The 13,150-nt window shown below is 33.8% G+C and overlaps 4 protein-coding genes across 6 annotated transcripts in view; 2 read left to right on the top strand and 2 right to left on the bottom strand.

Annotated features, from left to right (window-relative positions):
• The window catches only part of LOC108975250 (mitogen-activated protein kinase 14A-like), a gene marked incomplete in the record, with an annotated part of 20,198 nt that overhangs the window by 5,584 nt on the left and 1,464 nt on the right, over positions 1-13,150 (top strand).
• Positions 1,393-6,159, bottom strand: LOC108975246 (exocyst complex component 5). 3 transcript variants are annotated; one of them, XM_018943598.1, is made up of 8 exons: positions 5,886-6,159; positions 5,132-5,827; positions 4,849-5,066; positions 3,636-4,229; positions 3,383-3,572; positions 2,896-3,213; positions 1,840-2,071; positions 1,393-1,480 (listed from the first exon to the last, which is right to left on the bottom strand). In XM_018943598.1, the coding sequence occupies exons 1-7, from the start codon at positions 5,916-5,918 to the stop codon at positions 1,973-1,975; spliced, it is 2,148 nt and encodes a 715-aa protein (XP_018799143.1). In that variant the 5' UTR covers positions 5,919-6,159; the 3' UTR covers positions 1,393-1,480; positions 1,840-1,972. The 3 variants fall into 3 exon arrangements, with proteins under 3 accessions (XP_018799143.1, XP_018799145.1, XP_018799144.1); XM_018943600.1 differs by lacking the exon at positions 1,393-1,480 and adding an exon at positions 1,563-1,785; XM_018943599.1 differs by lacking the exon at positions 1,393-1,480 and adding an exon at positions 1,563-1,763.
• Positions 6,244-11,265, bottom strand: LOC108975245 (hamartin). Its single transcript, XM_018943597.1, has 10 exons — positions 11,148-11,265; positions 10,874-11,064; positions 10,552-10,808; positions 10,041-10,484; positions 9,271-9,970; positions 8,410-9,200; positions 7,745-8,342; positions 7,520-7,677; positions 6,894-7,023; positions 6,244-6,835 (listed from the first exon to the last, which is right to left on the bottom strand). The coding sequence occupies exons 2-10, from the start codon at positions 10,965-10,967 to the stop codon at positions 6,429-6,431; spliced, it is 3,579 nt and encodes a 1,192-aa protein (XP_018799142.1). The 5' UTR covers positions 10,968-11,064; positions 11,148-11,265; the 3' UTR covers positions 6,244-6,428.
• LOC108975249 (glutamyl-tRNA(Gln) amidotransferase subunit B, mitochondrial) overlaps positions 11,585-13,150 on the top strand; it is a 2,792-nt gene continuing 1,226 nt past the window's right edge. Inside the window, exons 1-6 of the mRNA XM_018943602.1 lie at positions 11,585-11,793; positions 11,857-12,001; positions 12,072-12,185; positions 12,246-12,412; positions 12,474-12,622; positions 12,680-13,104. Of these exons, the coding sequence (XP_018799147.1) occupies positions 11,714-11,793; positions 11,857-12,001; positions 12,072-12,185; positions 12,246-12,412; positions 12,474-12,622; positions 12,680-13,104 (1,080 nt within the window). The 5' untranslated portion in view covers positions 11,585-11,713. The remainder of the gene's footprint in view (positions 11,794-11,856; positions 12,002-12,071; positions 12,186-12,245; positions 12,413-12,473; positions 12,623-12,679; positions 13,105-13,150) is intronic.

Below are 13,150 nucleotides of genomic sequence, written 5' to 3'. Positions count from 1 at the left end.
TTGGGGATCATAACATTTCGTATACAAATTAGCGCTTAAAAGAAATTAATTATTGCAATTACTTTTAATAGCTAAATATTCTTATTTATTACAATTCACTTAATTGCTAATAATTATTTTTGTTCTATTATTGAGGAAATTTGCTATTGCTAACTGACATTTGCGTAAATTTTAGGAAGTCTGTGCGTCATTACCATTGAAAAGGACATTGAATCCTTACTTATATGATCTTATACAGATACGTACTTTGTAGAGACTTCGATGTTTAGTTTAATGGGAAAAAGATTCAGGGTATAGGAACATATACATATATGTTTATGTCTAATCGAAGCATATAAGCAATGCCGCCTAAACTAAGAAATTCCCACAGCTTTATTGTATTCAATTCGTAAGAATACATATAGGTTTATATTAATGTGTGTATATGTGCAAATTTAAAATATTTGTGAATTAGTCCTACACATAGATCGATTTTTGGTAGCAATTAAACGATAAATGATTATGAGAACACAGAATATTATTTTGATATTTAAACGTAAATATATTTAGAGATTAATGAATGGGATTATCAGGAGATTATTTCCTTATTAAAAAAAACAWAACTTTTGTATATGTATTATGTAATATGCATTCACATTCGCGATCAGTAATCAATCATAGTTAAAAAGGCTTAACAAAAATATTGGTTTGCGGATTTAGATTAGTTTCTACAAAAAATTCTTTAAGCTAGTTATCCGTTAAAATCTTAAAAAGCGATTATCAACTTTTGAAATTTTAATCAGTCTTAATATACTTCTTCTTAACTTTGATGTTTAATGTATATTTCCGTTTATCTTAGAGCTTTCTTATTTATACAATGAGCAGGGATATATCCTGACAACCTAATTTTATCACAAAATTCGTAACTTGCAAAAAGTGGGAGACCCTCTAAAATATATGTTTGTATATGATCAGGGTGATGAGCTGAACCGATTTAGTCATATTGGTCTGTTATATGGGAACAAGTCTTTCTAGTTTTGATATATCGATTTTGATTCTCATTCTTTTCTAATTGTTCAGATCGGACTAGTATATAATATAGCTTCCATACAAACTGATCAAAATCAAGTCGTAGTGTTATAGTTTCGGTGTAATCGCAGCTAACGTTACTTATTATTATTTTTTTTTAATACATAATTTAATAATTAATTATTTAATAATTATCTCAACCTCTGCTTAAGTCCCGTTGTATACGTTACATTGCTTGATAATGCTCATCTTATCAAGACGTCTTTTAAAATTTAAATTTATCAAGTTTGTTTGTAATTAAAAATTCGACAGATAAATAGAAAACCGTTTGTTAATCTAAATACGCTAATTAATTACTTSTCAAAAACCAGTTTTCTATACTTACCGCAGTCTTCAAAGGGTAGAGTACGCAAGCTTAATAATCTCTTGTAAATTTCTTTTGATGCATTTTGAACATCTATTGGCTCTGCAGCTGTAAATGTCAGCCAAAACACATTACATAAATACATTAATTTTAAATAAAAGAATTTAAGGTGCATTTTTCTTGCTTTTCGATGTCGATGTCAATAATTAGTTGCCGATGAAGAAGCGTTTACTTTTTACTTAGCGTAGCGTATAATGCTTGTATTGCGTTCAATTATAACTGGCAAAAGTAATTTGATTAGGCAGAAGGTATAGCACCTGATACAGTAGCGGAATTTCTAACGATCACATTTGATTAAACGTTTTTTGTATTTTTTTCTTCCTTTCCAACACTAATGCAATACATTCATTTTTCTTTGGTTAAATGAGTGACGCAAATGTAAATTGAAATAATTTTAAATAACTTACCATTTCCATCATTTGTGATTTCTCTTCGTGATTGCTTATATGAGTTTTACTTTTATTTTTATATATTTTGTTATTGCTATAAATATTTTTATTACAGTGCTTATAAATAATTATAGTAGTATATACGGACGATTCATTCCATAATGCCCTTAAGATAATTCGTGTTCTTAATAAATCTAAAATCGGCGCGTAGCTGTATAAATTGTCGCACAACCGATTTGTCTAAGTAGTTCTGAAATGAAGAAAACAGAATATATAAWAACTGCGATTTACTTGTGATTATATTAAAACTACAGATAAAATAGCTATTAGAATGGCATATGGGTTATTAGAGGAGTGCGTAGAATGACTATTTGAGTTAAGCGCTTTTGTTGCATTTATTGGTTGAATTAGTCAAAATATTTTATAGTATTACTTACTAAGGAAATTTTAGGAAATAATTGGTTTTACCCATAATCGATTAACCTGAATTTAAACCATACCATTTTATTAAACCAAACCACACCATTAAACCAAACCACACCATAAATTTAAAATGCTGTGAATGTGAATGTATGAAAGTAATTAAATTTACTTGATATGACATTTAAATTTATTATTGTTAGACATTCGTTTATGAAGTATAATCTTTTCTTAACAAAAAATAACAATATTAAAAATTCGGAGACGCGTGGTGTGGCTATAGTATACATTTAAAATTGTTATAATAAACTATTCAATACGGTGAAAATATTTTCCATACTCCAAACTAATATTATAAGTATGAAAGTAAGTCTGTTTACCACCACCGCCACGAAGATGATCATCATGCATTTAGTTATTACTTTGTGTTTATAATCCGAAAACGAGGGTAAGTTTTTAAAATGATTAAAAAATTATTATTATTACTTTTTTTTTAATACAGACATAGTTAAGCTATCTTATCTTATAAGTTTTTTTCTCTAAAATCGGTTCGGTAGTTTAGGAACTTAACGCGAACAAAACGTGACACGTAATTTTATGTATATAGAAAAATAATTTAAAATAAATTCAAACCTATTGTTATAATTTACTCACCAAAGTTTCTCCAGTACAAACTTCTTTCAAATTTTCTGGTTTCACAAGTAAAAGGTTACATAACGCGTGCAGGATATCGAAAAGTTGTGTAACTAATGGATTTTCCAATTCTCGTATGCATTTGCGATATTCATTTACATCACAGATGGCGCACATGGCACCAGCTGTATTGTATTGCATTGTTTGTAAATGATCAAAAATTACACGATGAAAGCGCACACCGATTTCATGTAAGACATTTTGCAAGTTATCACCATCAACACAGCGTTTTGCTTGCTTTAATGCGGGCTGTAAATTTTGAACAACTTGCAGACAAGCCTAAAAACCAATAAACATAAAACAAATATGTATCATTCAAAATGTATAACTTAACAGAGTAACCGAGTTATAAATTTGAAACATATCTCGGCAATAAATTAACTGAGTTCCTTTGACACCAACATATGTATAATTTATTAATGTGCGTATTCTAAGATCGTTGACTCACCGCTGATGAGATTGTGTCCATATCCGTTTCTGGTTTGTAATCAGTTTTCTTTTGCTCGCTTTGTAAATATAATTTTACCCAGCTGATGATAGCATTGACAGACCGTTCGAGCCCCTGATCTAACGTTTTTTCAATTTGCTCCATTAACAAACGTCTTTTGAACATAAAATCAGAATATTTTGGAGTGTTACTGCAAAGTATACAAACATATTTTAAATCCATTGCAATTGAGTTCAAATTTAAACGCGCTTACATAATGCAAGGGATAACTGAGCTGTTCGAGAGTTTTTCTAACAAATGCACAATTATGTTGGTTTTTTGTACCACATCAAAGAAATAAAGTTGTGGAAAGGCTTTGCCTTCTACTATTGGTATTGCTTGAAGACCCAGTTCTAGGGCATACACTACATGTTCGTGCATAAGGAAACGTAATAAAATATCATTTAACTTAATCACATTGGTGGGTAATTCGATCGCACTGGAGAGTAGACGACAACGTTTAAGTGCAGCCTTGGCCTCCTGCARCATATTTATGGCTAACTCCTCGCAGAGGAATGTCTCGCCGCCATAGTCTTCGATCTGAGCAATATTGATATTGGCTCGTGTACCTATTAACGCCTGCATATCACGTCTCAGCTCTTGAAAACGTTCTGTTGGTTTTTTTTGGTGCTTTTTATTGACGTAAAACCGTTCCAATTCAGTTGAGCATTTTGTTGTTAGGCACCTTGACTCCACTTCCACATAATTCGCCAAATGTTTTGTGAAAATTTGTTGGGTCAACTTTTGTAGCAGATCGTCGTCCATAGTCGACATGTAAATTTGTAGATCTAAAGATAACTTTAGCGTTCTGCCATAAGAAATCAAACATTAATTTATATTAAGTATTATTAGAATTTGCTTGTATTTTATATAAAAACACTAAAAAAAAACAAGAAATAACGTTTACATCGGTTGCACCGAATAACCTTCAAAAATACAAAAGTTGTCATACAAGAACTTGATTTTGATCGGTCGGCTTGTATGGCAGCTATTTGCTACTGTGKTCCGTCTGAATAGTTTCTTACTGTAGTGTTGTTTTGGATAATAATTTTTATACAGTCAGATAAAAAAGTTTTTCATACAAAAACTTGATTTTAATCGGTAAGTTTGTAAGACAATTACATGGAGTTCTGACGTCGTCAGTTCCGGCAAATGAGCAGCACTTACTGAAAATGAGGATGTTTGCAAAATTTCATATGGATCCCTCAAAAACTAAGGAACGCATATATACAGAAAAACGGACAAGAATAAATCGACTCTTTACCCTGGGCATTTATGTATGTATATTTTTTTATAGGGTCTCCGATATTTTGATGTTACAAACTTCGCGGCAAACTTAATAAAACCTGTTCAGAGTAAAAAAGACTTAGACATATGTATGTATAAAAATCTTAAATATGCCTCGACTGTTTTGACAAAAATCTTACCTTGAATACAATTCATAAAGTGTACGTAAGTATTTCTCCTCGTCCTTTTTATCATCCAATTTCGTTAGAGCATACTGATTGAGCTTTAACTGATAAATGTTGAGAATAAACTTCGACATGACTTGCGCTGGATTGGCAAATACTTTTTTTATAATTTCATAGTGATGTTTGCACATAGGTGTTATTCCAATAAATATATCCTTTCCGCCATAAGGCGTCTATAGCGAAGAAAGTTTKTTTAACACTCTTCATAAATACAAATACTAATAATCGTTCAACTTACCATTTGGCTTTGCTCTATATAGGCATCGATACACTGTGTATAGCCCTTGAATTGAGATAAAATCTGCGCCAGCTTTTTCATTTTTTCAATATCTTCACACTTTTGTGCTGTGGCGAATTCTTCGATAAGACGGCGCTCTACGTCATCATACATTTTTTCGATTTTCCTTTTCGAATCGGCAAACTTTTCTATTGGCAAGTCTTGTGATATTGTGTAAAGTTTCTGGATCACATCTGCAGCTTCGTAAAGTCTTGCAGGATCGGAAAATATATCGTTGAGTATGGGCCCAGGAATGAGAAACTCAGACATATGGTTCAAAAGTTTTTGCGCCTCCACAGTGCGACTACGAGGCGTATTCACATTTTCTAGTTGTTCACCAAGGTGTATAATTTTACCTGCTACAGAATTGATTTTCTCATCTAATTGACCGAACCAGTCGATTGCGACTTGATGACGCTCCTGCAATTTACATATTTGTTTTGTGTGTGTTACTTGTTCTTGACGAAGCGACTCTTCCAGCCGTTCGCATTTAGCCTGTTGTTTTTCTTGTAAAATTTTCATATCTTTTATAGTTTGTATAAAAGTTTCATGAAGTGCCACAGGATTAAAATCATCCGCATTTTTCCCACTGATGCCAACTTCATTATTAATTCGCCAAGTTAGTCGTTCAATAAATTCCGACACTTCAAATGGTTCCTAAGTAAAAATAACAATATACATTGTGGAATTTCGAAATTTATAATAGTAACTTCACCTGCTCAAACTCATCCATATACTGTGCTAACATTTTGGTGTTATTATGTTCTTTACAAAGCACTAATAACAATATTTAAAGAATTAACAAAAGTGTTTAATTTTTCTTTACGCCCTTTTCTACTTATGTTGTGAAGTCTGCCTAAATATTTATTATCAGCTGATAGGTGTTACCATATCATAAAAGTATATTTGGCAAATATTATATTTTTCGGGATTAGAGTTAAGTTCCGCAGTTAACATACATATGTAACGAATTAAATTGTTAGAAAAAAATTAGAAATTAGAATATGAACTCATCATCCACAACTACAGAATCATCTAATTTCTTACAAATAAATTATGACAATCTTTACATATAAGATATAATAATTCAGATTGTATATTGGAACTTGCATTACAATTCTCAAATACCTACCGTATGTGCATAATTTTGTAAATAAATTTTATTTTTATAAGAAAAATCTAAATAAAAGTTTTAATTTGAATCGCCGTAATACTGCGATTATAATTTAATATTCTCTTTACTAATTTTTTATCTTTGCTATTGTTGCAAATGTACATGGGGATGAATATGACTGCTTTTTCCACTCAATGATTCGTAGTTTTGTGCCTGAGCTGAGGCGGTCGATGACACTGCTGCTCCCGCTGCCGCTGCAGTACTTGTACTGGCTATAATGTTGATGGCACTAGCTGCAGCGGTCGACGAGGCCGTCATTGCAGAACTAGCCAAATCTGGTGCTGGTAAACGTTTCCCTTCAATAATGTTGGCACTACCCCTAATAACACTAGCGGAAATTCCATTTCCACCACCGCTTACCTCCATTGTTGGTGTTTCAACTAATTGATGCAAATTTCGCAGCTCTGTTGAACGTAAGCTTGCCGACAGACTTTCACTCGATGCTAATGAAGTTGACAAAGGTGAATTTCGATCCATAGACGAAGCTACATCTGTTATAAAAGCGTAAGTTGTAAAGTTGTATAAGTCAAATGGAATTATTGTATTTACCKGTCTTATCAGTGTCTGGAGAGCAAGTAGTTAGGAATACTCCACCCTGTGGTTTGTACACTGACATCATAATCTTTTCTTCCATTTGCATAATAATGCTTTTCTGCACATCGTATTTTTTGCTGAGCGCCTAGAAATTCAAATTTTCAAAGAAATATGAGTATTTAAAATCACTATACAGAAAAAAAAATTCTCTTTTTTTGACATTTTTTTGAAATTCAAAATCGAATTTTTATATTTAAAAAAAAAAGATGTGTATAAGAGACAGTATATATGTATATGTTTTAATTTAAAAAAATTGATTAAAATTTTTTTACATATGATTAAAAAAATTTTAATGAATTTTTTATCCCAAAATCATAAATAAAATTTGATAAAATTTAAAACTGGTAAAAGTATATATGACCACGCAAGTTTACTGTCAGTGCTCTAGAGTTTTGAAAATGATGGCTTGTGCAAGCTCTAGTTAAAAATAATAGAACAAAGTACAAAACCGCGAAAAAATTTAAATACTAAAACAATTTTTAATTACATATATGCTCAGGATTAAAATTTTTTATATCGGTTTTTGGAATATTCGGTATGTATAAGTATAATGTATGTTTTAATAAAAATTTCATAAACACCTTAAACATTTCCTCGTACTCGTCTTTTACTGTTTTTAACAATCGCTTTTGATCTGTGATAACTTTATCGCTACTCTGGAGCTGTGCTTGTAGCTCGTTAATTTTATGTTTAGCACTATCCAATAGCGAACTTTTTTCCTCTAAAATGTGACGCAAATCTATAAGATGTGCAAATAATTATACATTGTTAATTTACCATATAATGTAGATCAAAAATTGATATACCTTTCAACTCTTTATTGTAGTTCGTTTGAAGCATATGGAATTCTTCGTCGCGTGCTTTGAAATTATCTATTTCTGAGAGTTTATCGCGGCATTTTATTTGCACCTCACTCATAACTATGAATTCTGATTCTAATCGCGCCAATTCCTGCTTACATTGAACACCTACTTCAACTTGCTGTTGTGCGAGTTGTAACTCTGAAGTTAAATTGAATATATGACCACGCAAAGATTCCAGTTCGTACGTGTCACCTTTTCTGTGTGCCAGCTCTTCGTTCAGACGTGTTTGCAAATTTTCATTGGCCTGTCGAAGGCACTCATTTCGCTCTATTTCCCTTTGGTATTTCAACTTGATCTGCGTCAATTCATCATCATATAACTGTTCACGATTATTATGTTGCTTTGTGTTCTTTTCAATTTGGCGCACCAGTTCTCTGTTCTTAGCCGTGATACTCTTCACCTGTTCACGCAAGCGATCTCGTTCCATTTCCACACTACGCTTATCACGACTTCGTCCCATTAAACGTCGGTTCCTCTCTGCATGCATTTCTCGGCGATGACGTTCATATTGCAGCTGTAGGCAAATAAGTTGGAATTGTTCCTGCGAATTTATTAAAAAATTGATAATTTAATATACCTAATTTAATATAGGTTTTCAACTAACTCACCTGATCTAATCCAGCTACCATGTCAGTTGTATCTTTTGATCGAATTGTACGCGAAACATACAAGTCGAGTATCTGTTGTGGGCTCAATGTATTAGGTTCATATTTGTTACGAAGGTTAACGCTTTCTAATAGCATTTGAAACAAAGAATATTCATAATTTTGTGGCACGAACTCTATTGTCTGCGTCGAAACGTTGTTGCGAATTTTTACCCTATCGACAGTGTCAAGTATGTGCTCTTGTTTAGTCGGTATATCTAACATTTTACCGCTTTTCTGCAAACGGTGCTGAGATTTGTCCGACTTTAAAGTGTTTATCGATAATTCCGCATCAAGATCATTTGGGGTTTGATGTAATAACAGATTTAGAGCAGAGCACGATCTTGTTCGCCGAAAACTTCCCACTTCAGCAACATCAACTTCCTTTTCTTCAGTACATTTATTATCATTGTAACAAACGCTAAGCATGCGGATACGACGTTCAATGCCATTCGCAAGTAAGAGTTGCATAGATCGACTTGTCGGTATTTGAAGTCCACCTTCGGTGCACATTGATCGATCCGTTTCATTGCAATCACTACAAATTTTTGTAATACCCTCCAGAGTCGGATACGTGGAGATTGGGGTTGGTACCAATGATCCGGATTGCGCGAAAATGTTGGGTGTAGGTGTTACCGATGGAGTTGGTGTTTGTGTCGATGAAGGGGTGGGGGTGGGTGTCGGAACAGTTGACATCCGCAACTGGTTGCTGCTGGTCATATCATTCAGATCCGTGTCGGGCGTTCCACATTTAGCTAAATTAAGACATAAATATATAATCTACAATTTTTTTCAAACAATGCACACTTTTGTTTAGATGCTTACAATTTAATTCGTTGGGTGAACGAAAAGGCCTTTGTTGTTTGGCCAACATTGACTCTATTGTTTGAAATGGACTAAGAGAACGACTGCGGTCTTGTACGATTTGTTGTATTCTTCTATCGTATGTTGTGGATACGCGGGTCACAACTCGTGTATTAACCTCCTGCTCAATTACCGTCGTCGCCGTTGCAGCGGCACCGCCATCGGTTGCTAAGTCAGGGAAATTAAATTGATTTTGATTTTCTTTACGCAAGGGCGAAGATGGTTGACTAGCAAAAATGGCACGCACTGCATGGGGATTTGCCAGATGCTGTTTAAATTCTTTTAAGTCTTTCATGGGTGTAGTCTCCGGTGTGGCTTCCACAGCGGCTTCAGGTGGTGATGARCCTGTGAGTCCGGTAATTTGGGTGGTTATTTTCGAAACAGCAGCATTCGCAGACGGCAGCGGTAACATATAAGAAGGCGTAGGTGTTAATGGCATTGGTCCGGATGCAGTTATATCGTTATAAGGGCTCCAAATTGGAGCAACACTCGTGCTTCTGTTTGAATCGTAATTATGTTGCCACATAGGACCATTGCTACCACGCATATGATCCACATTGTACGCAGAGCTGCTGTCACTACTTTTTTTCACCTCCAAAGTTAATCTGTCCTCGCTATTTGATTCTAGGAGCCTCTTTAACAATGCTATCGACTGGCAATCCTTTGCACACAATGAGTATGCATTCAAAAGTTAATAAAATTTAATAAACGTACAAGTATGTTTTATTTACCTGATGAAACATTGGTAGTGACAATCGTGCGCACTCTTCCACAACGTCATGAGGTTCTTTTTCTTTAAACCGATTGACTTGATTGACTTCGCTTTCCATTGTCGCTGTAACTAACATAGGATGCATGCGCACGGTCTCCAATAATGGCTTGATTGTATGATGAAAAATTGCACCTTTTTCTTTTTTAACAAAATCACTTAAAAAGGCCATAAAGTTACAAGGATACATTCCGTACAGGCGATTAAATAATATTTGTAGCCCCAATTGAAGGTGAACGAGCTTGTCCTCAGGTAGATATTTTGGATTTTGACAATTCCACGAAGCTAAATGTCCAAACACTTCAAACAACTCACCGAAGAGGTTTGGAACCAAGTTAGGTATAATAGGTAACAACGTTATTATACAAAGCAATGCGCTCATTAGTGGCACGATGTCTTTCTCTGTCTGTAAGAAGTAAATTTATCATTTCTAAATAGATTTGTCCCTAAATTATTCATGTTAAAATTGGTACCATCAACAGCTTAAAGATATCCTTAATAAGGCGGTGTTTTTCAATTTTGAATAACCAAGTTGGATTGTTGCGTACAACAAAAAGTAATAATTTCAGCGCCTGTAAACGATGTGTTTGCAATTTAAGCCATTCAGACACCCTGTCAAAAATAAATATATCATGTGGCGGCTGCACTTTGACCAAAACCTCCATAATTCGTTGGGAACCTGTTTTATAATAATACTCCATCATGTAGTGCACGGGCCATGTCTCTTTATCTGTGAAAAGATTGAAGCAAAATAGTTAGAAAACAAAATATTGTATATATGTAAATCAAGCTTACTCTGAGTAAACAATTCTACAAGTTTTCGTTTGGACTCCTCACACTCTTGACTTTGATTGGACTCCAAGTCAGCAAACACTTTTTCCACATTCATACTAATTGTTGACGTTGATTATTATTACCTGCGGCTTTACAACTTTGGTATTTTAATCCGACTACGATTGTTCATCTACTTCCTGTTTAATTGTATCCTAAATAATTGTAAACATTTACAAAGATATATGTATATCTGCGCATATTAGCAATAGCATTAGTCTTCAAATATTTTAATTACATTAGGTAGTTTCGTCATATCCTCCAGAAGTTTGGATTTAGATTTACATTCAGATCATGCAGAAAATCACTCCCAAAACCTCATTTTAACTTTTCATTCACCAACAGCAGAGAACAGTGTAGCGAATTAAAGAGGAAGAACTAATTACCAAAGAACATAGAAAACAGATTTTGCAAATGTCATATAAAGAATAAGTTGATTAGAAATGTAACAGAAAATAGAATACGACTACAGTAGTGCCACCTTCACCCTGTCAAACTGTATTTAATTTGTCTATATCTGTATTAGTTTCACGTTTATATACAAATTTGTGTAAAAACTATAATTTATTTTTATCAATATAATAAGTTTTCCAAAAGCATACAAGAAAAATAAATATGTATCGGAAGACCATACACTTTTATCAGCTGCTCCAAGTCAGGTGGTTGCATAACGGTTAATTTGGCAACTCCCAGCAGTTGTTTATCTATCAGCTGGTACAGCAACTCTTATCTGTCATCTGGTTGTTACGTGAAAAACTCCGAAACTACTCATCTAGTTTTGGTAATAATGTTTAGTACACAAATATGTACCTAAAATTGTTGTTAAATAAATGCACTTCAAGGGGATTTTCCACTCAAATACAAACAGCTAAAGCTAACATAAAGTGAGTAATGTTATGTTTTAGTGATTACGCAAAATATAAACTTTTATTTTACTATTTTAATAGAAATTGGAAAAGTGTTGTCGGCTTAGAGGTACATGCCCAGTTGCTTACCGATTCAAAATTGTTTTCTGGTAGCAGCAATGAATTTGGAGCGCCACTTAATTCAGCGGTTTCACATTTCGATGCTTCAATGCCTGGCACTTTRCCGGTAAAATTGAACAATAGTTTATTTGACTTTCTCAATTAAATCAATAATTTTATCGACATACAAATATAAGGTACTTAATAGGAAATGCGTAGAAATTGGGGTAAAGACAGCCATTGCACTTGGTTGTAGGGTAAACGATGTATCCATGTTTGACCGTAAGCATTATTTCTATGCTGACTTGCCGGTTTGTATCATATAATATTTACTTCCGAATTGGTTTCTAACGCTCTCTACTTTTTGACAGGTTGGTTATCAAATCACTCAGCAAAGAGCTGCTTTAGCAAACGATGGCGAGTTGACATTTCCYGTTATTGTGCCGGGAAAGAAAACGTACTATAAGAAGGCACGTTTACTGCAATTACAATTGGAGCAAGACAGTGGCAAATCTTTACACGACGAAGAATTAAAGAGGTAAAAAACATAATCTTATGACGATAACCACAAGGCACATAAACATGTTTGTAATTTTTAGAAGTCTAGTGGACCTTAATCGTGCTGGTGCACCACTTATAGAGCTAGTATTTGCACCTGATTTAGAGACTGGCGAGGAAGCAGCATCATTAGTGAAAGAATTAATATTAATCTTAAAGTCCCTGCGTTCATGTTCCTGTAAAATGGAAGGTTAGTTAGTAATTTTTATAAATTTGCATTTCTAATGTATTCATTGCAAAACTACAGAAGGAGCACTTCGTGTGGACGCTAATATCTCCATTCACAGGAGTGGTGAACCTTTTGGCGTACGGACTGAAGTAAAAAATATTGGGTCAGTTCGCAGCATTTCTCAAGCAATAACTTTCGAAATACAACGCCAGTTTGAAGTTATATTAAATGGCGGCGTTATTACAAACGAAACCCGCTCATGGGATGCAACAACGCGTTCTACAGTGCCTATGCGCGATAAAGAAGTTTTACAAGATTATCGTTTCATGCCGGAACCTAATTTACCACCCTTACGTATAAATACGTCTACAACTGACATTTCCTGTAGCGATGTTATTTCTGTAGCGTCAATCAGTAGAGATATACCTGAGCTACCAGAGGATATTCGATCAAATCTAATAAAAAAATATCAGCTTAGTCAGGACGTTTCCGTAATTTTAGTGGTAAGCTCTTAAAAATGTGCATAATTTTTTTGTTCTCTTTGTAAAG

Source organism: Bactrocera latifrons, unplaced genomic scaffold (genome assembly GCF_001853355.1).
Source record: "Bactrocera latifrons isolate USDA-ARS-PBARC rearing strain unplaced genomic scaffold, ASM185335v1 scaffold_63, whole genome shotgun sequence".
NCBI classification, from domain to species: Eukaryota; Metazoa; Arthropoda; class Insecta; order Diptera; family Tephritidae; genus Bactrocera; species Bactrocera latifrons.
Note: the sequence above shows the minus strand (reverse complement) of the source record. Positions and strands in the feature narration are given on the sequence as shown.